Raw genomic sequence first — 26,180 nt, forward strand, 5'->3', positions numbered from 1 at the left:
TGAGTAGCTGGGATTACAGGCACACGCCACCATGCCCAGCTGATTTTTTGTATTTTTAGTAGAGACGGGGTTTCACCGTGTTGACCAGGATGGTCTCGATCTCTTGACCTCGTGATCCACCCTCCTCGGCCTCCCAAAGTGCTGGGATTACAGGCGTGAGCCACCACGCCCGGCGCTTTTCCCTCTTTCTTTATCTCATTTTATTCTTCTAGATCTTTTCTTCCCTTTCTTCAATTTTTTCATTAAATTTTTGTTTGAATTTATTCTTGTTTGGACATCTTATAATTCGATCTTTATTTCTGATAAGATTTTGTCTGTTTCTTCTCTTTCTTCCCTGAGTTAAATCAGCTCTTCTTTTTTGCATATTTTTGTATAGCGCCTTTCTCTCTCTCTCTCTCTCCCCCCTCCCCTTTCTCACCCCCTTCCCCCCGTCTCACCCCCTTCCCCCCCCGTCTCACCCGCTGTGTGTGTCTGTGTGTCTGTGTGTGTGTCTGTGTGTGTGTTCGTTTTTGTGTTTTGAGACAGGGTCTTGCTCTGTCGCCCAGGTTGGAGTACAGTTGTGCAGTCACAGCTCTCTACAGCCTCTGCCTCCCAGGGTTCAAGGGATTCTCTCACCTCAGCCTCCCCAAGTGCTGGGATTATAGTTTGTGACCCACTGCTCCTGGCCGTGTGTGTGTGTTTAATTGTGGGATTTTGTTTTGTTTTCTTTTTCATATTCCTGAATGTTTATTTAAGGATACTTTCAGTTTGGAGTGTTATTTACTAGAGTTTCTTTGCTTTGTGGTTTTATTGTCTGGTTTTGAGGTAAGAATTGTCATCTGCCCGTGTTTGTGTGGGATTGATCCATGTTGCTGGGATAGTTAGACCCATCTGTCTTCACTGGAGTGTGGCGTACATCACACGAGTATAGCCCAGCTTGCTTATCCATTCTCTCGGAGCGGACGTTTAGCTTGTTTCTACCTTTTGGCTGTTAGGAGTGGTGCTGCTAGGAACATGCTTGTACTTGTCTTTTGCTGAACGTCTTTCTTTGTTTTTTAAAGTTTCTTCCCATTCATACTGCTCAGTCATGTAAGCATATTCTGCCGGAAAAAAGCTTTCATTCTCTCAGGTGCTCTGCACTTGCACATGTATTAGGGAGCACACAGAAAGTAGTTTAGAAACAGGCATTAGTGGGACAGACCTTTGTTTATGTTCCTGTTCCACCGTCTGCTACTGTGTAACTGTGGACAGGTGGCTCAGCTTCTCTGTCTTCATCTAGAAAGTGCAGTTTTGGGGGTATGGAGTGGTTTGCAGCAACCTCGCCCCATGTCACCACCTGCCTCCTGGACCATGTCTGGCCACTGCTCTCTCTCTGTGGCAGCCCCCAGCTGGCTCCCTCCAGACGTGTCCCTCTGCCCCTTTGTCCCATTCCTGCTTTCCGTGGGACTCGGCACAGAACTTGCACGTGTGAGCCTGCCTGAGACAGCAGTGCAGATTTCTGTGTTTGCACACCTCAGCTCATGTCCAGGCTTCATGAAGTCAAGGCAGCGTTGTCACGTGCGTAGGCGGGTGGGCTGGAGAGCAGTGCCTGGTGCCAAGGAGATGCTCAGGAGGGAAAGAGGGGTGCATTAGGTAGGTGGACAGACGAGGAGGAATCACCACGGGGCCTCGCCAGGGTCACTGGGGACTAAATGAGTGGCCGTGATGTGACTCTGGCTGCCACCATGGTGACAGCTGTTCACAAGAGGATATTAGCATTTCTTCATCTGATCACCACTAGGGCTTTGACCTGCCTGATGTGTTGCTTGGAGATGGTTAATTTATGTATTTATTTTACTAACAGAGACATTAAACCTGACAATGTCCTTTTGGACGTGAATGGTCATATCCGCCTGGCTGACTTTGGATCATGTTTGAAGATGAATGATGATGGAACTGTAGGTATTTTGGTTGGAGATTTTCCATTTGGTTTTGGGTTTGGCTTGTAGTTAGAAGGGGCTTAAGTTTTCAATTTGAGGTACAATTAAGAAACCAAGTATACTAATTTAAGAAAATGAATCAGTTTTGGAGACAGATAAAATTTTCTATTTGGGGAGTTTTGTTTCCCAAATAAAAATTAAGTTTGAAAGCATCTTTATTGCTTTTTATGTTTACAAAAGTAATATGTGTGCCTTCCAGAATGGGGAGCTGTCAGGTTTTCTCAGTCTGGAGGTGGCTAGAAGCGTACCAGCCCTCTAGCAGATCAAGACCACTCTCCACTTCTTCTTTAAAGTGCCCTGTCCAAGCCGGTCAGGTGGGCAGGCACCGCTGAATCACAGACCCGCATCCTGTTGGTCCTGCCGTCCACAGGAGCTCCTGTGGGCTGGCTGTGCACTCGTGCAGGGAAGTGGTGGAGGCGGAGTTCTTTCTGATCCATTCAGCCTGAGCAGTTCTCATACCTGGCTCCGGGGATGCTGCTTGTACCCTGTGTCTCTTCTCAGAGGGGACCCTCAAGAGAGCCTGGCCTTCCCCAGACGGGCCTGATTGTTGACTCCAGTTCCCGCCTAAGCTTCAGTCTTACAGACTCAGCCCCTTGGGATGATACTGTCCATCGTACTCTCTGGATAGATGATTTCTCAGCCTCACCAGGCTCCTCCTGCCTTTTCTGAGGTGACCGATTCCCTCGCAGTTTTCTGCAGAGGTGTCACTGTACTCAGGCACGTGCCTGCTAATGTAGACAGCAGGGGAGCTGTTTTCTCCCTTTGGCGGGGATAGGAGCAGTCTCAGCCTCCTGGTTCCCTGTCCAGGGAATGCCTGAGCACCCAGCTAATGCCTGGACTGACTTCTGCATGTTCCCACGAGGAAGACCACAGGGTGTGCTGCAGGTGAGCAGCCTTAGCACCCCCAGAAGCTTGCTAGAAACGCAGCCTCGTGGGCCCCATCAGAGTCTCCATTCTAACAAGAGACCCCTTAACAAGAGTCCCTGTGTTCTGCACGTGAAAATCCAAAAGGCTGGCCTGCGCACACGTGGCCCCACGTCACACTGGGAGCAGTGACAGAGAGTGGGAAGTGCCAGCCCTTGGGTATTTGAGGGGCTCTATTTGGGGGCTGTAGCTGGCATTTGGGCTTTGACAGACACTGTGGACAAGAGTTTCATGCATTCTGAGAGCTGCATCATGTTGAGTGCTTCAAGAACATACTTATTTGCATTGAATTTTGCATTATTGAGGTTTTTAAATGCTGTTTTGTTTTGTTAGAGACAAGGTTGGGGACCATGTTGCCCGTGTTGGCCTCAAACTCCCGGGCTCAAGTGGTTCTGCCGCAGCCTCCCAAGTAGCTGAGGCTACAGGCTTGACCCACCATACTCAGCTTGAATTACTGGGTTTTAAAATCCTGATCATTCTCCAGTTTTATTCTTTGATGACTTCGTTTTCTGCTGCCACTGTATTTTAGAGAAAATAGTTGGAAATATGTGATTGGGGGTGCCCCAGGGTTTCCCTTCAGCACCTCCTCTCCCCTAAGGTGCAGTCCTCTGTGGCCGTGGGCACACCTGACTACATCTCGCCAGAGATCCTGCAGGCAATGGAGGACGGCATGGGCAAGTACGGGCCCGAGTGTGACTGGTGGTCCCTGGGAGTCTGCATGTATGAGATGCTCTACGGAGAAACGCCGTTTTATGCAGAGTCACTCGTGGAGACCTACGGGAAGATCATGAACCATGAAGTAAGACCCTGTGTTTCACGTCCTGTTTTCTTCTGGTACCTGGCTCAGAACTAAAGTACAGAGAACACAACTCGTGCAGGAAGATCTGTTAGGAAGAGATGATGGGGTTTAGGGTGACCTGGAGTAGATGTTGGAGAGGTGTCTGGAGGTAGGGTCGCCACCAGGAGCTGTGGGTGCCAGAGCAAGGGGAAGGAGGCTCTGATAGTGATCTCACCCGCCTTCTCGGGGAAGGATGCTGGCCTGCTCTGAGCTGGCTTCCTGGAAAGGACGCAGGTTTCTGTAGACAGACACGTCCTCTGTGTAGGCACGTGGAGTGAGGCGCCTGGAGGTGGCCAGTGGGGAGGTCCAGGTGGCCCCTTTGACCTGTGGCTTTAGATTCTCTGGTTCGACGCCAACTTTGATTTCTCAACTTTGATTTCTCAACTTTGATTCGGAAGTCAGTCACTATAAATTATCGCACATCTGCAGCTGGTGGAGCCCTTCATCCTCCCCATCCTCTTCCTCTCTTTTCCTCCTTCCCTTTTTCAACTGTTCATTTTCTCACTTCAGTGTCACCTCTCCCCACCGCCTTTGTTTACCTTTTCATTGCCATTTTCTTTTCTGTCTGATATTTTTTATTTCTTTTAAAAAATTTTCCTAAGTCATGTGTATTGTAGATGATGAAAATCACCTCATCCACTTCTTAGTGACAAATTCTGTTAAAGTCACAATTGGTTATTACTAAGATCCTGCCAGCAGTCAGAGTGCTGACCGTCTGTGGGCCCTTGGGTCAGGCGCCCCGTGAAGCAGGTGACATTGTTGTTCTTTTCCATAGATGACAAACAAAGGTGGTGGCTCAGTTCTCAGCTCACTTTACCATAGGGATGTGTGGCCTTGGCAGACGTGTGTGTGTGTGTGTGTGTGTGTGTGTGTGTGCGCGCGCGCGCGCACACGCGCGCGCGGTTTGATTTGTGGCATCATGTTACATAGAAACAGTTTTTTGTCATTGTATCTTTGGCATCTTTCTGTGTCAGTACCCAGACATGTTCCTTTTTCCTTTGTGCTGTGTCTTTTTTTTTTTTTTTTTTTTTTTTTTGAGGGGGAATCTCGCTCTTGTCACCCAGGCTGGAGGGCAGTGGCGTGATTTTGGCTCACTGCAACTTCTACCTCCCGAGTTTAAGCAATCCTCCTGTCTCAGCCTCCCAAGTAGCTGAGATTACAGGCACCTGCCACCACACCCAGCTAATTTTTGTATTTTTAGTAGAGATGGAGTTTCACCATGTTGGCCAGGATGGTCTGGAATTCCTGACCTCAGGTGATCTGCCTGTCTCAGCCTCCCAAAATGTGGAGATTACAGGTGGGAGCCACCGTGCCCGGCCCCAGCCGGTATCTTTTTTTAACAAGTCTGTTTTTTGATGGACACATAGGTAGTTTGCAGTTTTCTTGGTGAAAATACAATGCAGTCCTGAGCATGTCATATTTCCTCTTAGTGACTGCTTTTGTAGCATGAGTTTCCGGAAGTGGAGCTGCCGTGCTGCTCACACTGTGCGTCCTGAGGGGTCAGTGCCTGTCCCTCCTCCATGCACTGTGTGTTTCCCACCTTCCCTGCCAGTTCTGTTAGAAAGAGATGATGGGGTTTAGGGTGTTCCATAGGTAAAAATATGTGATTTACAGGCAATGTGGTCACAGGTCTACAGTGAGTAAAACCAAAAGGACTACTGGTTTTCTTGTTTGCCTTTTGGGAATGAAAATGTATTAGCTTTGGATTATATTTAGTTCCCATGAAATAAAAAGTGACTTGCTTTGGAGCTGGTTTCTACATTATTTCCTATAAAGTCCGTACATCTTGAACTCTGAATGCATCCACCTGTCCCCCGGTGTTTTGTCGCCACTTGCAGGAGCGATTCCAGTTCCCGTCCCATGTCACGGATGTATCGGAAGAAGCCAAGGACCTCATCCAGAGGCTGATCTGCAGCAGAGAGCGCCGGCTGGGGCAGAATGGAATAGAGGATTTCAAAAAGCACGCTTTTTTTGAAGGTCTAAATTGGGAAAATATACGAAACCTAGAAGCACCTTATATTCCCGACGTGAGCAGTCCATCTGACACATCCAACTTTGACGTGGATGACGATGTGCTGAGAAACACGGTGAGTGAAAGCACCATCCTCAGGGTTGCTGGCGGCGGGTCTGACGTGCAGTGCTGTTGAGGGCATTGCTAATCAAGTCGGTACAGCGTAAAGCAGTAAAATTCGGCGCTCCAGACAGAGTATGCTTCCTATTCCAGCCTTCAGCTGGGTCCTTAATATTCCCTTAGAAAATGGTGGAGCCGGGCGCGGTGGCTCAAGCCTGTAATCCCAGCACTTTGGGAGGCCGAGGCGGGTGGATCACGAGGTCAAGAGATCGAGACCATCCTAGTCAACATGGTGAAACCCCGTCTCTACTAAAAATACAAAAAAATTAGCTGGGCATGGTGGTGCGTGCCTGTAATCCCAGCTACTCAGGAGGCTGAGGCAGGAGAATTGCCTGAACCCAGGAGGCGGAGGTTGCGGTGAGCCGAGATCGCGCCATTGCACTCCAGCCTGGGTAACATGAGTGAAACTCCGTCTCATAAAAAAAAAAAAAAAAAAAAGAAAATGGTGGATAACTCAATGTGAGTAAAATTCAGTTAAACAGTTTTTTGTTTTGGACCTCAACAGAAATACTTTTGCTTTTATTTCTCAGCACTTGATACTCTTCAAACCAGTGTCACATACATCATCATATTAGCGCTTCACTGCAACCCCGTCACCACGTTATAGGTTTTTAGGTTGAAAGACACTGAGACATGAGTTTAGCCTGCAGTCCCATAGGCAGTGTGGCAGCCTCTCAGTTACTGGTCTTTTTGCCTGCATGTGAGAGCACGTTAAATCTTTCTAACACGACAGCGCTTTTTGTCTGCACTGATGTTTCTTTATACAGCAAGAGTTGAGAACAAAGACGATGGTAACAGGTTCTGAGTCTGTGCACTGCTGTTTAGGATGAGGATTTTCCAAATTGGGTTCTGGCTGTGGGACTTGTCTGGCATTCTGATCAGGTCTGACAGGGCCTCTTTGATGCACTTGACAGTACCTTTGGTCCTGAAGAATTTTCCTCGTATCTCATAAAATTCTTTTGTTCTCGTCAAACCCGTACATGTGTGGCTTCGTTTGGGGATAGACAAACTGAGGTTTAACCCAGTAAAAGGAAAATCTTCTTTGTTATTAATTAATTTAGAGAGTTTCTTACACTGAAGCACCATCATTCACTCTATGTATTTCATCCCCAGGACCTCTTGAAATGAATTACCATGAACTTGGGGAAACTCCTAGTTGTTTAACAGGAGACACAGAGGTTTTTAGGAGAAACTATGAAGTACCCTTTGTAGGCTCATGGAAAAGTTAAATCTGGGCCAGGCACAGTGGCCCACACTTTGGGAGGCCAAGGCAGGCAGATCACCTGAGGTCACGAGTTCAAGACCAGCCTGGCCAACATGGTGAAACCCTGTTGCTACTAAAAATACAAAATTAGCCAGGCCTGGTAGCAGGCGCCTGTAATACCAGCTACTCAGGAGGCTGAGACAGGAGAATCGCTTGAACCCGTGTGGCAGAGGTTGCAATGAGCCGAGATCTTGCCACTGCACTCGACCTGGGCAACAAGAGCGAAACTCCACGTCAAAAAAAAAATAATAAAATAAAAAGAAAGAAAAAAAGGAAAGATCCTCAGAATGAAAAATAGAGTTACAATAAACTTAGCTGAAATAGTCTACCTTTGGGTTCCTTTTTGCCTTGGGGTCTCTTGTCTCAGGTCAAGAACCTGAGGGTCCCCACCCTCTGTCCCATGTCCTCAGAGGGGCCGTGCCTGTCCACACTGTTGGACTCTGCACACGGTTGTATTGAGCAGAGGATTCTGTGGCTTTAAGAAGTCTTTGAAAATCACTAACCTGGTAACGGCCTGTGCCATTATCATCATCAAAATCAGTGCACGCATCCTGTGAACTTTATTGTACATACAGCGCTTAGAGCCAGGCTTGAGAGAGACAGATCTGCCATCCTTGGCTGCCCTGCAGAGGACACCATGGAATCCCCATTCTCCAAGACCACACGCTCTGCCCAGTGCTCCAGTCACCGTGACTGTAACGGTCTTTCCTCTTTTTACCTGTTTGTTTGAACGTAGATTTCATTTGTGTTGTATATGTTCTTATGCAGGAAATATTACCTCCTGGTTCTCACACAGGCTTTTCTGGATTACATTTGCCATTCATTGGTTTTACATTCACAACAGAAAGGTATGTCTGGATTTATTATTCCCCAGGGAGAACCTTCCCTTGTGGTAGATGAACAGTCAAACGCCACACTCTTTTGCCGGGCGGGGGGCGGGCAGGAGGGTAGGGTGGGGAGGAGGGTGGGGCGTGTGCTGGGAGGGGTGTGCACTGGGAGGCCGTTGCTTAAGGGAGATGGAGATGGGTTTTTGTTCTGAAAATAGACATACCTGGTTACTACAGGTGATAATATATCAAGGTTGGCAGGCTTTTTCTCTACAGATATTCAAGTAGTGAAGAATTCAGGCTTCATGGTCTTTGTTGTATGTTCTTCTTTTTACAACCCTTTAAAAATATTAAAACCATTCTTAGCTCAAGAAAATATTAAAATCATTCTTACCTGTGATTGTGCAAAAACAGGCCACAGGCAGAATTTGTCCCAGAGGCTATAGTTTGCCGACCCCTGACCAATAGGCCGCCAGCATTGGCAGGGGCGGCTCTGATGAAGTCGGTGGCTGCAGCAAGCAGAGCTGTGGCCATACGTGCTCAACTGAGAGCTGGCTTCCATCAGAACGCTCTGCTGGCTTTTTTAAGGATCGTGTGTCGTGGCCCCCTGTCCCGAATGGGCCTCTTTGCAAAGTTGTGTCGCCTGAGATGTTCTACCTCCATTTTGGAAGGAAACTGGGGCCAAGAGGAAAGGGGTTACAGGAAGCAAGGCAGGTGAAATGAGACAACGGAAATGCCCACTGTGCCTAAAGGAACACCACAGAGTTGGATCCCCAGCATCTTCTGGCAGCTGGAACCACAGTTGGAAATTTCTTGGGAGGGAGATATCCCCGTACTTCTTTTCTCTTTCTTTCTTTCTTTCTTTCTTTCTTTTTTTTTTTTTTTTTGAGACAGAGTCTTGTTCTGTTGCCCAGGCTGGAGTGCAGTGGTGCAATCTCAGCTCACTGCAACCTCTGCCTCCTGGGTTCAAGTGATTCCCCTGCCTCATCCTCCTGAGTAGCTGGGACTACAGGTGTGTGCCACCACACCCACCTAATTTTTTGTATTTTAGTGGAGAGGGGGTTTCACCAAGTTGGCCAGGATGGTCTCAATCTCCTGACCTGGTGATCCGCCTGCCTCGGCCTCCCAAAGTGCCAGGATTACAGGCGTGAGCCACCTTGCCCGGCTGATACCCCATACTTCTGCTCAAGCTTGGAGGAAATGCTTTGGTGTGAGAAGACAGCGTTAAAAAGCCTGTAAGCCAGAGTGACAGCTGCTGTCTTCCAGCCCGCTGGAGATGTTCTAGGTGGACATACTGATTTCCTAGCCCCCAGTACAGAGGTTCTTGACCTTTCTAGTACATCCAGGCTCAATAAGTGGTTGTCACACTTGTAGGTCCCAGGCCCACGGCTATAGTTTGGCCAGATGGGCCTAGGACTCCCCTCCCTTGACAGACTCCGCAGGGCTGGAGCAGCCCAGCACCCTCAAACCACCCATGGAGGAACAGGACTAGGCCTTCTGTAAAGGGTGCTTGGTGCCTTTATGGGACCCAGCATAGGAGCTCAAAATTTTCCTGACTTCATTGTCACATAAAGAGCTAAGCAGAACTAAGTAACTCCCAAAGCGGCCCAGGAATTAAGCTCCTCAAGGAGAGCTGTCTTGGGCATCAGCGTGTGCCTTGGATATGTGTATCATCGAGTGTGCTGGCCCTTGGCAAGGGAGTTAGTATGCTGGTCAGTGCTAGAACTGGTGGCTTAGCCTGCAGGGGAGAAAGGGTTGCAAGGGTTGTTCTGGATTGCTTGGCCAGTTGGTGGCCGAACCAGGAAGCTCTCAATGGTCCATGCACACCACTGACCTCTAGACAAGAGCTGGGGCTGTCCCCTAAGCCTTGCTTTACACAGAATCCATGCCTCCTGGTTTTGCATTTACAATTAAGTGTGAGGGATGATTTAGAAATGCCATTTCCCCTCCTTTGCAGAGGCGTTTTCTTTGGCCAGCTGTTGGGGAGTGCCCTTGTCAGTGTCTCCTTGACCATCCGGTCACTTGTCTAACTTGGGCTCCATAAACCATAAAGTCTTTTCACAGGTATTTTTGTTTGCCAATTTAAAAAGACTGTCTGTCACCCCAGGAAGTTTTAAAATGCTTTGAAATTGCTAAAAACTCAGTAGATCAGAAAAACCTGTTGCTTTATTTCCAGCTGTTTTTCTGATCGAGGCTCTCTGAAGAGCATAATGCAGTCCAACACATTAACCAAAGATGAGGACGTGCAGCGAGACCTGGAGCACAGCCTGCAGATGGAGGCTTATGAGAGGAGGATCCGGAGGCTGGAGCAGGAGAAGCTGGAGCTCAGCAGGAAGCTGCAAGGTGAGGGGCGGCGCTGGCTGTGGGCGGGCCGGGGGTGCTGTGGCCAGGCCGCACCTCACGCTGTCTTTCCGTCCCCCAGAGTCCACCCAGACTGTGCAGTCCCTTCACGGCTCATCTCGGGCCCTCAGCAATTCAAACCGAGATAAAGAAATCAAAAAGCTAAATGAAGAGATCGAACGCTTGAAGAATAAAATAGCAGGTATGTGTTTAAAATTAAGTATGGCTTCTTAAGTCTCTATTTTTGGGCCCTGCTTTCTTAAAAGGAAATTTCAGAGTCCTTTTCATCAGGTGGGAAAGCAGAAAAAAGCTTAGGATTTAGCAAGCTTATTTAGATTTCTGAAATTTTGGTCAGTGTATTTCCCCAACTGGCTTAGTTCTTTTTTTTTTTTTAGATGGAGTTTTGCTCTGTTGCCCAGGCTGTAGTTACAGTGACATGATCTCGGCTCACCGCAACCTCCGCCTCCTGGGTTCAAGCAATTCTCCTGCCTTAGCCTCCCAAGTAGCTGGGATTACAGGCATGCGCCACCACACCCAACTCATTTTGTAATTTTTAGTAGAGACAGGGTTTCATCGTGTTAGCCAGGCTGGTCTTGAACTCCTGACCTCAGGTGATCTGCCCAGCCCCAACTGGCTTAGTTCTAATGATACTATTTTATAGTCACCAGCCAGAATCAATTACTGATGTTTCGTCTGTAAGTTCTCTGGCTATTTTCTGCTTCTCTGTTGCAGTTTTCCGCTTTGTGGCTCTGAGACAGAGTCCTAGAGTGGCTTTCCTTCTAAAGCTTCATCAGTGACTCTGCCTGCTTCTTGGTGTTTGAGTGCTAGACCTACCATCACCATTTTCTTGTGGTGGCTCCTAGGTTATCAAAGTTGCCTAAAGGCTCAGATCACTTTTAAGCCTTAACCTCACACAGGTTGGCTTTGTAGCTGACTTTCACCTCCCAAGCGCACTTTGAATCTCTCCTGTGACTTCTCTGCATTTCCTATCAGGAACCCCACTGTCCTGATCCAAAAAAGGGCTTCTTTGATTGAGTCACTTATACACCTTTTCCTGTGCACCGAGAAAGGGCCAGGGACTGTACTGGGTGACACAGGTTAGGGGGACTGACTCAGATGAGTATGTGCCACCCAAGGGCTCCCAGTCCCCAGGGGAGATTGCTGTCAGGTCAGACTAAAGTCAGCACAGCACAGGCATGCAGGTGGCTGTGCCCATGGGGGGGGGGGGGGGGGGGTGTGTGTGTGTGTGTGTGTCTGTGTGTGTCTGTCTGTGTGTCTGGAGCCTGTTCAGCACAGGCGTGCAGGTAGCTATGCCCATGACACTGTGTGTGTGTGTGTGTGTGTGTGTGTGTGTGTGTGTGTGTCTGTCTGTCTGTCTGTCTGTCTGTGTGTCTGGAGCCTGTTCAGCACAGGCGTGCAGGTAGCTATGCCCATGACACTGTGTGTGTGTGTGTGTATAAGTAAATCATCCCCTGAATGAAAAAATGTGAATTATTAAATAATTCCCTATCAGTAAGTCAGCTAACAAAGTTTATATATAGTCAGTACACGTAAAGGAACCAGTTTATTTCCTCTTTTGCCCAGATTCAAACAAGCTCGAGCGACAACTTGAGGACACGGTGGTGCTTCGCCAAGAGCGTGAAGACTCCACGCAGCGGCTGCGGGGGCTGGAGAAGCAGCACCGCATGGTCCGGCAGGAGAAGGAGGAGCTGCACAAGGTAGGCACTTGGTTCGGGGTGAGGAGGGCTTAGGGGACTTAGCAGAGTTTAACAAGTTCAAGTTCATGCAGACGATGGGGGAGCTCTTGGGATTCCTGCCCATGGGCTGTCCCTGCCGCATGCCGGACACCAGGACCAAGCCTGACCCCAGGGCCCCTGCACACCTGTCTGCCTGCTGCCCAGCCCTGCGTCGGCTGGCAGAGCTCGGCTCCCAGTGGCAGGTGCCTTCCACCCCCTTGCCCACGGCAGGCATCCACCTCGCCATCAGCATCTCCAGTCTCCACTTCAGACCTGCAGAGAAAGCAACACCCACTGTATTCTGAAGCGAGGAAAGATGTCCAGAGGGCAGGTGGCTGTGGTGATACACGCTGTATCTGGAGCCAGGGACCCCCCTTCTCTCCACCAGGCCTCTGCTCTTAGAAGGGATCCCGTTGTAATGACAGGGAACTGCAGCAGAGACCCAGTGTTAAAATCTGGGTGATTTCCCCCCGTAATTCCTTTATACATTTGAATTTTTAGTAAGATAAGGGAAACTTTTTTTTTTTTTTTTTTTTTTTTTTTTTGAGACGGAGTTTCACTCTTGTTACCCAGGCTGGAGCGCAATGGCGCGATCTCGGCTCACCGCAACCTCCGCCTCCTGGGTTCAGGCAATTCTCCTGCTTCAGCCTCCTGAGTAGCTGGGATTACAGGCACGTGCCACCATGCCCAGCTAATTTTTTTTTGTAGTTTTAGTAGAGACGGGGTTTCACCGTGTTGACCAGGATAGTCTCGATCTCTCGACCTCGTGATCCACCCGCCTCGGCCTCCCAAAGTGCTGGGATTACGGGCCTGAGCCACCGCGCCCGGCCAAGGGAAACTTTTATGCTCAGATGCCAGCATGTTGGTAACACAATTGTATACGTTTTCTAAAATACATCCATTTGTATATGTTATCCTTAAACCTGTAGTCTGTGATCTGTTCTCTAACATGTGCCAGATTTCAAATGCACATTGTTTCTTAAGATAATCTGTGTTGTCAATCATCTGAGTGACTTCTCTAGAAGTGCAATGCGGTGTGGGGCCTGTGGCATCCCATTGCTTGACAGGGTCACAGTACCCCCCAGTGGGCCCAGAGAGGTCTGGGGAGGCATTCCTCAGCGTGTGAGAGCCGATCTGCCAGCTTGCTCGGGGTCTCGTCACTTCCATCTCAGACCAGCAGGTGTGACAGTGACTAAACTGCCAGTTGGTTGACCAGATTGGCTGGAGGGAGGTCAGGGTCATCAGCCTGGCGAGTCCTAAGACTGGGTCGGCAGCATGGCCATTGCTAAGACTGGGTTGTCAGTACAGCTGACCTCATGGTAATTCCCACTTGTGGCTCTCCACTCAGAGTGACAGCCAGCATTCACATATCAGTCTCTAGTGAAGAGCAGGCTGTCCAGTGATTGTTTTTATACAGTTCTTCACTTTGACTTAACCTTCAGCACTTTGTGTGTGTATGTGTTCTTTTCTGATTTTGCTTGTGTTTAACTAACTAGATTGAGTGTCCAAATGCATCATTCAGCTTTGCAGCTCTGTAGGTGACATCAGGCAGAGGCTGGCATCACAGATCTAGGCGTCCTCCTGTAAGCAGGCTGCCCACGTGGTTGTGGGCTTTTTTTTTCCCCCAGACGGAGTTTTTCTCTTGTTGCCCAGGCTGGAGTGCGATGGCATGATCTCTCCTCACTACAGCCTCTGCCTCCTGGTTCAAGCAATTCTCCTGCCTCAGTCTCACACGTAGATGAGATTACAGGCGCCTGCCACCATGACCAGCTAATTTTTTGTATTTTTAGTAGAGACAGTGTTTCACCATATTGGCCAGGCTGGTCTCTAACTCCTGACCTCAGGTGATCCACCCATCTCGGCCTTTCAAAGTTCTGTTTGGGATTACAGGTGTGAGCCATCGTGCCCAGCCTGTGGGGCCTTTCTTGGTGTGGAGTTGGTACTCAGCAGCTAAGCCTGGGTGGCCTTCCCATTGCCTGTGTGGCTGGAGTGAGACAGAGCACAGATCTTTTTCCAGGCAGGGGATTTTTCAGATCTGTGGCTCTAATCTGTAACCAGGATTGGCTGTCGATTTTAACTCTTCATTATAGGGGAAGACTGAACCTCCAGCCTTCTAAATCTTTGTTAAGCAAACGTAAAACATCTATGATTGTTTTTGTTCAGCAACTTGTGGAAGCCTCAGAGCGGTTGAAATCCCAGGCCAAAGAACTCAGAGATGCCCATCAGCAGCGAAAGCTGGCCCTGCAGGAGTTCTCGGAGCTGAATGAGCGCATGGCTGAGCTCCGCTCCCAGAAGCAGAAGGTGTCGCGGCAGCTGCGGGACAAGGAGGAGGAGATGGAGGTGGCCATGCAGAAGGTGGATGCAATGCGGCAGGAGATGCGGAGGTCCGAGAAGCTCAGGAAAGAGGTAGTGTTTGGATGGTTCAGGGTGGTACTGACTGGACTTGGTGTGACTTTAATAAAATGTGTTTGAGGTCTTGGGCTGTCTGATGACAATTACTGTGAAAGGGGTCAGAAATTTTCTGTGGAGCCCAGTAAGTTGATCGACCAAGAATTTATTTTGTTTTTTGTTTTTGTTTGACATGGAGTTTTGCTCTTGTTGTCTAGGCTGGAGTGCAGTGGCACGATCTCTGCTCACTGCAACCTCCACCTCCAAGGTTCAAGTGATTCTCCTGCCTCAGCCTCCTGAGTAGCTGGGACTGCAGGCACATGCCACCATGCCTGGTTGTTTTTTTTTTTTTTTTAAATTTTTTTATTTTTAGTAGAGATGGGATTTCACCATGTTAACCAGAATGGTCTTCATCTCCCGACATTGTGATCCACCTGCCCAGAGTGCTGGGATTATAGGCGTGAGCTGCTGCATGTAGCCTTTTATTTATTTATTTATTTTTGGAGACAGAATCTTGCTCTGTCGCCCAGGCTGGAGTGCAGTGGTGCAATCTCAGCTCACTGCAATCACTGCCTCCTGGGTTCCAGTGATTCTCCTGCCTCAGCCTCCCGAGTAGCTGGGATTTCAGGCATGTGCTACCACATCCAGGTAATTTTTGTATTTTTAGTAGAGACGGGGTTTCACCATGCCGGCCAGCTGGTCTCAAACTCCTGACTTCAAGTGATCAGCCCGCCTCTGCCTTCTGAAGTGCTGGGATTACAGTCATCAGCCACCATGCCTGGCCTTGATCAGCTGAGCATTTATTTTGTTATTCTCATCTCTCAATATCTACTGGTGAAATTACAGTAAGGCTCTTATAGTGCTGATTTTTTAAAATTCCCTTTTAAGTAAACAGGGTGTTTATGCTGTACTGTGATGTGGCCTGGCTTATGTGAGTAAGACACCTGCAGTCCACATACGGAAGGTGGCAGTAGAAAGGCAAATCCCGAGCCGAGCGTGGGGCTCACGCCTGGAATCCCAGCACTGTGGGAGGCGCCGAGATGTCTGGATCATTGAGCTCAGGAGTTTGAGACTAGCCTGAGCAACATGGCAAAACCCCATCTCTATCAAAAAAAAAAAAAAAATTAGCTGGATGTGGTGGCGGGCACCTGTAATGGCAGCTACTCAGAAGGCTGAGGTGGGAGAATTACTTGAGCCCAGGAGGTGGAGGCTGCAGTGAGCCGAGATTATACCACTGCATTCTAGCCTGGGTGACAGAGTAAGACCCCCTGTCAAAAAGTGTATCTATATGAAAGGCAGATCACAGCGGAGCACACTTCGGGCACTTGCTTAGGTGAGCACTTCTGAAGTGTCTTGACCTCGGCACTCCTCGGCAGTCTTGGAATGGTTACAGCCTCAGAGCGTTCTTACGTAGGCTGCAGCTCTGAACAGGCACCATGGCAGAAATTAAAACAGAATTTTGTTAATACAATGAAAATCCATTTCATGTTAACATAAGTAACGTGTTTAATGAAAAGTAACTATTTCTTTAAAAATTTGGCAAGAAGAGTGGCATTTTTTACTTTTTGTGAGCTTTTCCTTAATATCTGGCTGAGTAGAAGGCACCTGAGTTCCCATGGCTGTGTCTTCAGTCTAGTTTTGCTGTGCTGTTCTGGATAAAGTACATGAAGAAATCCTGGCTCCCACAGATAACTAATAGGAAAAGAAGGGCCTTACACAGCCCTGACAACGTCTCAGGACCCCAGGGATTTTCAGCCCCACTTTGAGAACTGCTGCCCTAGGTATTCTGATTGTTCTGCTGTTAATAGGTGGCGTATTGTAACCAATGCTTAGTTTAGAACTCTATTAAAATTTCCTTGGTAAGTCCCATGAATGAGAAGGCCTGACAGCACATGCCCCTGTCCTTCCAAGTTCAGGGCTCTTTGTTGTTTAGCCACAGAGGACCTGTTTGTCGTCTCCTTAGACAGTCTGTTTTGCAACCCAAATATATTTGTAGTTGTGCCTGGGATTTGCCCTCCAGTGGTCTGGGCACAGGCAGAGGGGAAGCGGGCTTGGCTTGAGCACATTGTTGAAGCTGGTGCAGGCACGCGGGGTCTGGGCACAGGCAGAGGGGAAGCGGGCTTGGCTCGAGCGCATTGTTGAAGCTGGTGCAGGCACGCGGGCTCGCTGTTCTGCTTGCTCTTCTTGTGTGTGTTTGAAGTGATCCATTTAATAAATGAACCGTGTTCTACAGATGCCAGAAGTACTTGCTTTCACAAATCAGTGAAATTTAAATTTCAAGAAACATATCCTTTCTTGAAATTTAATCTCAAAGTATCCATTTAAGCTAGAATTGAATGTTGTTTGTTACTAACCAGCCATCCCAGTTGAACCCTGAAGTGTATTTCTCAGACTTTAATTTGCGATAAGATTTGATGGAGGGCGAACACTCACAAAGCTCTGAGGTCTTGTTCTTGTAGAGATCCTGTGGGTGAAGCTCTGACTTGGTGAGGTAGAGCTCGCTTTGTGTTAATAGAAAGCGGATCTTCCTTTTGCAGTTGGAAGCTCAGCTTGATGATGCTGTTGCCGAGGCCTCCAAGGAGCGCAAGCTTCGTGAGCACAGTGAGAACTTCTCCAAGCAAATGGAAAGCGAGCTAGAGGCCCTCAAGGTAGTGCTGGGCGGGGGTCTCCGCCCACAACTGAGAGGGACGCTCACCTTTGCTGACACCGTCACGTGGAAGTCACCTTGTGTGATGTGTGGTCCGAGCTGCATGTCACCCAAGGCTGCTCAGACAAGACCTGCATGCGGAGAGGGGCCATGGCCCCTGCCTTCCCAACTGCTTTTATTTTTAAAGGCCAAGTGTATTTTTTTCCTTTGTTTTATAAAAGTTTCAGGCAGCTCACAGTAAGTCCTAGAAAACTGATATCTAATCGGCGCACTTCCTGCTCCAGCCCAGTCAATTCATAGCCTTCTTCACATTGTGGTATTCTAAACTCCATGCAGTTGAATTTTGGTAAAGCCTCTTACAGCCCATGACCTGCTGCTGACTGGGGAAGAGACAGGCTGGCCATCAGTCAGGACCCACTGGTGGGACTGGAGGGTGGCAGGGAGGCCGTGGAGGGCAGGAGGGGGAAGGCCACAGGGGCCGAGTGGGCAGGGGGGTGGGGGGGTCCCCTTGGAAGCATAGCATGGCTTGGGTCTCCTCATGTGTGAGGTACATGTGATGGGTCTGTGCTCTCCCTTTGCCTCGGTGATCTGCAGCTCATCCTCTTGCCCATGGGCCTGAGATGCTATTCCTCTCTGGCAGCGTGGCTTTGCTGGATCTCGCATGTGGTGCCCGAGGCTCTCTGCCCCTTTCTGAGCCCTCGAGTCTCCTCTCCTGTGGCACAGCAGGCAGAGTGAGCTTGGCAGACCAAAGTTGGAGCACATTCCTGCGGCCAGGGCATCCATGGCTCCACAGCTCTCCAGCAGCCACCTTCCTGCCCGCTGCAGCCCTGCAGTGCCTCTCCCCCCACTCCCTGCCCCACCACTCCAGACACACTGGCCTCTGCGTGCTGTGAGCACAGCCAGCATGTCCCACCTCACTCCAGCCTGTGCCCTTGTTCTTTGCCCCTAGCCTGACACCTCACTCAACAGTCCAGTGCCTCACAGATGCCGCCCTGGCCATTCGGGCACCCCCTCTGCTCCCTATATCCCGGCCAGGGTGTGCAGCTTCTCCGCCCCTTTACTGGTTTGTTGTCAGTCCCTACCAACCCCGTGAGAGCAGAGACCTCAGTGTCACCCCGGTCACAAGAAGGGGTCCAAGCCCAGAGTCAGCCCTCAGAAGGATGCTGCAGGCGTGATGAACAGAGTATGGGGCAGGGCTTCGGGGGTCCCAGGCAGAGCCTCGGGGGTCCCAGGCAGACCTGGGCACATCCCTCAGCGAGACTGTCTCCTGCTGTGACCCCCTAGAATCTGGATCACGTTAACCAGGTTATCTCCGCCATCCGTGTAGTCCAGGCACACAGATGGTCCTTGGGAAGGTGTCTGCACTTGCTGGGGATGAGCTGACAGTGTGGCCCTGGAGGACACAGAGATTCTTCAGCTTATTTTAACCTTTATCTTCAGATGAAGCAAGGCGGCCGGGGACCAGGTGCCACTTCAGAACACCAGCAAGAGATTTCCAAAATAAAATCCGAGCTGGAGAAGAAAGTTTTATTTTATGAAGAGGAATTGGTCAGACGTGAGGCCTCCCATGTGCTAGAAGTGAAAAATGTGAAGAAGGAGGTGCATGATTCAGAAAGCCACCAGCTGGCCCTGCAGAAAGAAATCTTGATGCTAAAAGATAAGTTAGAAAAGTCAAAACGAGAACGGTAGGTTTTCGTGAGCTCCTCAGTGCAGAAAATGAAAGCTGATGCCCACGCAGTAGAGATGAGAATTAGTGAAGTTAACGAGCTTTTAAAACTGCTTCTCGGTCACCTTGGCAGGCATAACGAGATGGAGGAGGCGGTAGGCACAATAAAAGATAAGTACGAACGGGAACGAGCGATGCTGTTTGATGAGAACAAGAAGGTAACCGCGGAAAACGAGAAGGTAACCCACAGTACCTGAGTTAGCACTTCGTATGGAAGTTGTAATTTAAAAAAAAACTTTTATTATCAATTTATGTGGGTACACAGTAGGTATACATGTCTATGGGGGAATATAATGTCTTCATTCCTGAGCCTTGGCAGTTTGGTGTCTTTTTACAGTGCAGTCATGTGCCATATAACAACGCGTCTGTCAGTGACAGACCATGTGTACCACAGCAGTCCCATGCAGTCATCATACTGTACTTTGCCTCTACCTCTTGTGTTTAGATACAGAGATACTTAGCATTGTGTGACAGCCGCCGGCAGCATCCCGCACAGCAACATGGCATGCAGGCTTGTGGCCAGGAAGTGATGGGCTGTGCCATAGGCCTGGTGTGTGGCGGCCGCGCCGTCTAGGCTGGCATGAGCACATTCATGCTGCATGCACAAGGACACATTTTTGAGGCCGTTTCTTGCTGTTTCACCACACGTGACTGTTTTAATTTTTGAATGAAGTAGTATGTTTGGTCTTTTAAGTAGGATGTTTATATTTAGCGAAAAGGTGCCAATTACCTGAAGTCACTAGCTCCATCAGTTTAGGTTTAGATTTGAATTGAAACGTGACTTAAGTGAGATACAATGAAAAAATCCGTATCATGAACTTAGTTTGGAAAAATCTCATGACGATTAAAGAAAACTTTCAGAGTCTTCAAAAGAACTTGTGTTAATGCCAGCACACTTAAAGGATGCCCGATTAACAAGTTCTGTGGTGAAATTGTTCCGTTTCAGCTCTGTTCCTTTGTGGATAAACTCACAGCTCAAAATAGACAGCTGGAGGATGAGCTGCAGGATCTGGCAGCCAAGAAGGAGTCGGTGGCCCACTGGGAAGCCCAGATTGCGGAAATCATTCAGTGGTACGCCCATGGCCCCGTACCCTGCTCAGCCCACAAGGCCTGCCCTGCCTCTGCTGCCTGAGCCTGTGCTCCATGCCAGGCCGTGCCCCTCAGCCTGGGGTGCAGGTCTCTCTTCTGTTCCCCAGAACTTCTCATGTCTGGGGCAGTGGTTCTGCTGGACTAGAGGTAGAAACACGCCCCCACCAACCCACTGAAGGACTTGGGGCAAGCCGTTCATACCCCTTGTTCTCAGAGATGTGGGATGCAGAGCCCTCCCGAAGCGCTGCACTAGCACCATGGAGACTGGGGGCAAGCTGGGAACTGGCCCTCCGCTCCTAAGGGATGAAGCTGTTAATTTAAAAAATTTTTTTTATTTTTAATATTTTGGGGGTCTTGGAAATTGGGTGTCTTTTTAAACTGTAGTTGTGTGCCATGTAGTGATGCTTCCATCAATGAGAGACCGCGTATGCAGCAGGGGTACAGTGAGGACACTTCGGCTCACCAACACCATGTCACTGTATCGAGGAAGGGGGAACGTCCTCTTCTTGTTTGGTGTCTCGCTGATGGCCATGCTTCATGAGACAGAACATCTGTTTCCTCCTTCAGGGTCAGCGACGAGAAAGATGCCCGGGGTTACCTTCAAGCTCTTGCTTCCAAGATGACCGAAGAGCTCGAGGCTTTGAGGAGTTCAAGTCTGGGGTCAAGAACACTGGTAGGTTTTGTGCGATGCCTGCATTTCACTTACTGAATAATCCTTTAGTGGTTTTATTTTAAGGATGAATGTGACATTTAAGTACTGTTAGGGAATTACAGGATGCAAGAGACCTCTCTGCAACCAGTTCCCCAGTTTAAGGAGCACCAGTGTTTGCCCGCTGTCAGATCATCATAGCTTCTTCTCTTGTTGGTATTCATTCATTTAGCAGATCCTGAGTACTGAGGTCTGTGGTGTCATCTCAAATTAAGACTGGATTCTGCCCTCAGAGAGCAGCTTTGATTTATTTATTTTATTGGTTCATTTCATGATCTGTGTATTTTTTTTTAATTGCATTTTAGGTTTTGGGGTACATGTGAAATCTGTGTATTTTCTTCTTTTTCCCCCCAAGACAGAGTCTCGCTCTGTCACCCAGGCTAGAGTGCAGGGGCTTGGTCTTGCTCGGCTCACTGCAACCTCTGCCTCCCGGGTTCAAGTGATTCCCCCACCTTGGCCTCCCTAGTTGCTGGGATCACAGGCATGCGCCATCATGCCCAGCTAATTTTTATAATTTAGTAAAGACAGAGTTTTGCTGTGTTGGCCAGGCTGGCCTCAAAGTCCTGACCTCAGGTGATTTACATGCGTCAGCCTCCCAAAGTACTGGGATTACAGGTGTGAGCCACCATGCCCAGCCTTCCTCTGTCCCTTTTCTTCTCTTTACTGTTGTAGATGAAAAATGAAGAATTCTCAGTTGTGTTCAATGAAAGGTTGGTTTGTTTAATAAAAAAAATCAAGATGGCATCTCTAGACTTCTTTCATACCTCTTGAAAGTTGATGTACTACACTGGGCAACTTAGTAAGAAAACAGAGGGATGGCGTCAATGGACTGGCTTATTCCACTGTTGCTTCATCCTGTCGTTTTAGTCTTTTTGTTTTTTAATCACAGGAATGCGAAATGACATAATTCTCAGGATTGTGAGATAGCAAAATGTTTCAAGTTATGAGGAAAAGATAACCAAATCCTATAATGTACCTTAGGTTTGTAAAAGGGTCCAGGGCCCAGTGGACCCATGTAGAAATTGCAATATAGAGGCCGGACACGGTGGCTCACGCCTGTAATCCCAGCACTTTGGGGGCCAAGGCGGGCAGATCACAACGTCAGGAGTTCGAGATTAGCCTGGCCAACATGGTGAAATCACATCTCTGCTAAAAATACAATTAGCCAGGCACGACGGCGCACACCTGTAATCCCAGCTACTCGGGAGGCTGAGGTAAGAGAATTGCTTGAACCCGGGAGGCAGAGCTTGCAGTGAGCCGAGATCACGCCCTTGTACTCCAGCCTGGACAACAAGAGAGAAACTCTGTCTCAAAAAAAAAAAAAAAAAAAGAAGAAAAAAATTGCACTACAAAATCAGTTTTATTCTTCTAAAAAATAAAGTAAATGTTATTTTCTCAAAGATTTCTAAGGAAGAGTAAAAGTCATAAAATATCAAGACTAAAACTGGTTATGAGGCACCTCGACAATTTAAAGTTAATAGCTCAATGAAAAAGTAATGGCTTCAGATTAGACAAAGATCACTTATTTGTTAACATTAATTTAACGCATAGATAGCTGCAAATGCATTTTTAACACCGTAACCGTGTCTTCAGGATCCACTATGGAAGGTGCGCCGCAGCCAGAAGCTGGACATGTCCGCGAGGCTGGAGCTGCAGTCGGCCCTAGAAGCGGAGATCCGGGCCAAGCAGCTTGTCCAGGAGGAGCTGAGGAAGGTCAAGGACGCCAACCTCACCTTGGAAAGGTACTTGATGCTGGGGTCTGACTCTGAGTAAGCATGGGGTCTGTGTGGCCCTGAGCCAGCCTAGCCTCTTGGGCTCTGACGCACCTTGCCTGGAAAATCGGGACTGCGGTGCTTGCTGGAGCCTTGGGAGGCAGCGAGTCGGGTTCCCCTGCAGGAGCCTGAAGAGGGGGCCGTTCTGCTCTGAGGAGGCAGCCATGCGGGTGCAGAGCCTCGCCTGCCGCAGGGGTGCACTGTGCAGTGCGGGCAGTGTTTTCACAGTAGTGGGTGCGTGTGCCCCCACACTGGGTAGTGAGACTTATACACTGTCTGACAGGAGCCTCTCTCACTACTTGGTCACCTCAGTGCCTCTCCATTCACTAACTCAGACTTGTTCCTTTGAAGCTAACGTGAATATTTTAAAACAGAGGTTGAAGATGACATTCTCACTTGAAATTTTTCCCTAACTCCAAGCAGTAACGAGAGTGCCATTTTCACACAGCAGTAAATGCAGTCAGTATTCGCTGAGAGTATCCTCTTGCAGGTCCTGTTTTACATGTTCAGGTTACGATAATGAACGTCAGTTTCATGAAAACCAGGCCAGCTCTGCTGTGCCAGGAAGCGGGTGAGGACCTGGGAGGGACAGTGTCTCTAACAGAATCACCAAGTCCCAAGTCCTGTCAGTTTTGGGCTAACAAAATTAATAGTAATAGGTATCAGTTAGCTGGACTTTGTTTGTACCAGAAACTGCTGTAAGACTGTTGTGTTAAATCCTGTGACCCTCCCACAGCCCAGTAGGTTAGGCAGTCTTGTTACCGCATTCACACACGAGACCCAGGTGCAGGTGCATGGAGGCAAGGTGATTTGCCCATTGTCACCCCACTGATGAGTGGAATGGCCACTACAAATCATCCCTCCTGGCCAGGTGTTCCCCATGGCAGCCTCACTTTCTCTGGCCCTCCACAAAGTCGCTGGGTTGCAAGGCTGCCTGCACAGTGGTGCTGGTGCTGTTTGGTGCAGCCACCATCTTGCCAGTCTATGGGAAAGACATTGCTGGGGCTGATGGCTGAGCGGCCTGGGCCCTGTGTCGTTGGAGAACAGAGGACTTACCTGGAAAGGAGATGAGGAAGGTCAGAACTCTGTTAGGCCTTCATGAGGCATGCCTTCCTAAGCCATGACTTTTTAAATCCTTGTTTGAATGTTTATATTTGAAATATTCATACTGTTCGTAATGTTTGTGATAGAAAGGCCCAGCGTGAGCTGCTGTGTTCTGAAAAGTCCCAGGTGCTGGGGAGAAACCCCAGCCCTCTCATCCTGACCTGCCCCAGATCAGCTCATAGATTGCCTCTTAGTGCACTTAAAGCCGTTCATTTTTTTATTTTAGTAAACTAAAGGATTCCGAAGCCAAAAACAGAGAATTATTAGAAGAAATGGAAATTTTGAAGAAAAAGATGGAAGAAAAATTCAGAGCAGATACTGGTAAATTAATGTCATGTGATTCTGCATGATTTGAATATACGTGTTTTTCAAATGAATGGTTTTCTTTTGATTCAGTCGTTATTTTAGTTACATAAAACACAGAATTCTGAAAATCAACATTTTCAAACAGCATCTTCGAAAGAGATTTTCCCCAAAGGTAGCCATTGTTTTTGGTTTATCCTTCCTTGTTTGTTTTTTTTTGTTTTTTTTTTTTTTGTTGTTGTTGTTTTTTGAGACAGAAACTTGCTCTGTCACCCAGGCTGGAGCACAGTAGCGCGATCTCGGCTCACTGCAACCCCTGCATCCCAGGTTCAAGCGATTCTCCTGCCTTAGCCTCCTGAGTAACTGGGATTACAGGTGCCCGCCACCACCATGCCTGGCTAATTTTTCTACTTTTAGTAGAGACGGAGTTTTGCCATGTTGGCCAGGCTGGTCTGCAACTCCTGATCTCAGGCGATCCACCCGCCTCGGCCTCCCAAAGTGCTGGGATTACAGGTGTGAGCCACCATGTTTTATCTTGAAAGCATATAGCAAATACACATCTAAGCACACATTTGTGTCCCCTGATGACACAAAAGGCATCACTCTGTGCTGGGGAGGCCACCCCAGCCCCCTTTTGAAGCTGTACTGTGCACTGCCTTGGGCTGGCCAGCCACTGGGTTGGGTTATTTCTTGGCATTTGCTGCCATAGAAGGTGCTGCCAGGAGTGATTGCACAGATGGAACATTTCCATTTTTGTCAGTGTATTTCGGAATAGAGTTCTAGAAGTGGGATTGCCAGGGCAGAGGGCAAACATGCCTGTACACTTGTGCTCAGCACTGACGGACGGGCCTCCAGATGCTGTGCACTGATGCTCCTCCCACCTGCATGAGGGATTTCTGCCCCACAGCCGACCCACAAAGGATGAGTTCAGACTTGGGATTTTTGCCTCTCTGAACAGGTGAGAAATGGCATCTCCAGATAGGTTTAACTTGCATATTTCTCATAAGCAAGATGGTGCATCTTTTTATATGTTTGAGGGACTTTTGTATTTTGTGAATTATATATCTTTATTGTTTGCCCATTTAAAAAAATTGAGGTTGTTAGCCTTGCTAATTTCTAAAGCCCTTTGTATTTTGAGGGTTAGCACCTTTTGTTTGTGACGTAAGCTGCAAATATCCTAGTTTCTCTTTGCCTTTGCTTATTCGTTTATTTATTTTTTTGCCAAATAAAAGTGGTTTTGCCATCTCTACTAAAAATAGAAAACTTAGCTGAACTTAGTGGTGCATGCCTGTAGTCTCAGCTACTTGGGGAGCTAAGGCAGGAGAATTGCTTGAATCTTGGAGGTAGAGGTTGCAGTGAGCCGAGATCTCACCACTGCACTCCAGCCTGGGTGACAGAGCCAGATTCCGAGATTCCCTCTCTCAAAAAAAAAAAATTTTTTTTTCAAATTTTTTTGTGTGTCGAGTTCTCAGTCTTTCTCCTTTTTTGAGTCATCAACAGGAGAAAATACACCTGACTGCCAGTTGTTGGAAGAATTCCCCATGCTTTCTTCTCATGCTTGTGTGGTTTTGTTCTTGATTCATTGATTCAGGACCTCTCTCTATTACCCAGGCTGGAGTGCAGTAGCATGATCAGGGCTCACTGCAGCAGCCTCAACTTGCTGGGCTCATGTGATCCTCTCACCTCAGCCCCCTGAGGAGCTGGGACTACAGGCTTGTGCCACCACATCTGGCTATTTTGTTTTTTGAGATGGGGTTTCGCCATGTTTCCCAGGCTGGTCTTAAACTCCTCCTGGACTCAAGCAATCTACCCACCTTGCCTCCCAAAGTGCTAGGATTACAGGCATGAGCCACCGTGCCTGGCCTCAGTTTTTTAATTAGAATACTAATCCATTTGAAGTTTGCTCTGACAGTTTGAGGAGTATATCCAGTTTTATCTTTTGCCAAGGGCAAGCTACTTGTCCAGTATCAGTTATGAAGCTATGTACGACTGTTGTTATATACAGAGTCACCATGGGCACTTGGGTCTGTTTCTGGATTTTTACCCTCTTCCATTGTTCATGGGCAAGAACTACTTGATTCTTGTTTTTGTTTTGTGTGTAGGGTTTTTGTGTGTGTGTGTGTGTGTGTGTGTGTGTGACAGGGTCTCACTCTGTCACCCAGGCTGGCGTGCAGTGGCACCTGCATCCTCAGTCTCCCCAGCTCCACAGGCACATGCCACCATGCCCAGCTAATTTTATTTATTTATTTCTTGTGGCAGTGGGGTCTCTCTGTGTTGCCCCGGCTGGTCTCAAACTCGTGGCCTCAAGCCAACTTCCCTCCTTGGCCCCCCAAAGTGCTGGGATGACAGGTGTGAGCCACTGCCCCGGGCTATGATTCTTATCATGGAGGCCTTACCGAATCTGCTTTAATACCCGCATACCTG

The 26,180-nt window shown here is 48.4% G+C and overlaps 1 protein-coding gene across 6 annotated transcripts in view; it reads left to right on the top strand.

Annotated features, from left to right (window-relative positions):
• Nucleotides 1-26,180, top strand: part of CDC42BPB (CDC42 binding protein kinase beta) — a 111,724-nt gene that overhangs the window by 59,529 nt on the left and 26,015 nt on the right. For 4 of the 6 annotated variants that reach the window (XM_032287301.1, XM_032287306.1, XM_032287304.1 and 1 more), the window contains exons 6-20: nt 1,823-1,916; nt 3,481-3,681; nt 5,559-5,807; nt 7,884-7,963; nt 10,119-10,285; nt 10,365-10,484; nt 11,867-12,000; nt 14,182-14,424; nt 16,944-17,057; nt 18,494-18,738; nt 18,853-18,958; nt 19,726-19,850; nt 20,436-20,541; nt 22,171-22,319; nt 23,680-23,774. In XM_032287301.1, the coding sequence (XP_032143192.1) occupies nt 1,823-1,916; nt 3,481-3,681; nt 5,559-5,807; nt 7,884-7,963; nt 10,119-10,285; nt 10,365-10,484; nt 11,867-12,000; nt 14,182-14,424; nt 16,944-17,057; nt 18,494-18,738; nt 18,853-18,958; nt 19,726-19,850; nt 20,436-20,541; nt 22,171-22,319; nt 23,680-23,774 (2,228 nt within the window). The remainder of the gene's footprint in view (nt 1-1,822; nt 1,917-3,480; nt 3,682-5,558; nt 5,808-7,883; nt 7,964-10,118; nt 10,286-10,364; nt 10,485-11,866; nt 12,001-14,181; nt 14,425-16,943; nt 17,058-18,493; nt 18,739-18,852; nt 18,959-19,725; nt 19,851-20,435; nt 20,542-22,170; nt 22,320-23,679; nt 23,775-26,180) is intronic. The other 2 variants (XM_032287303.1, XM_032287305.1) reach the window with 1 other exon arrangement.

The sequence above is a fragment of the Sapajus apella genome, unplaced genomic scaffold (genome assembly GCF_009761245.1).
Source record: "Sapajus apella isolate SASKATOON/1434 unplaced genomic scaffold, GSC_monkey_1.0 scaffold20, whole genome shotgun sequence".
Lineage (NCBI taxonomy): Eukaryota > Metazoa > Chordata > Mammalia > Primates > Cebidae > Sapajus > Sapajus apella.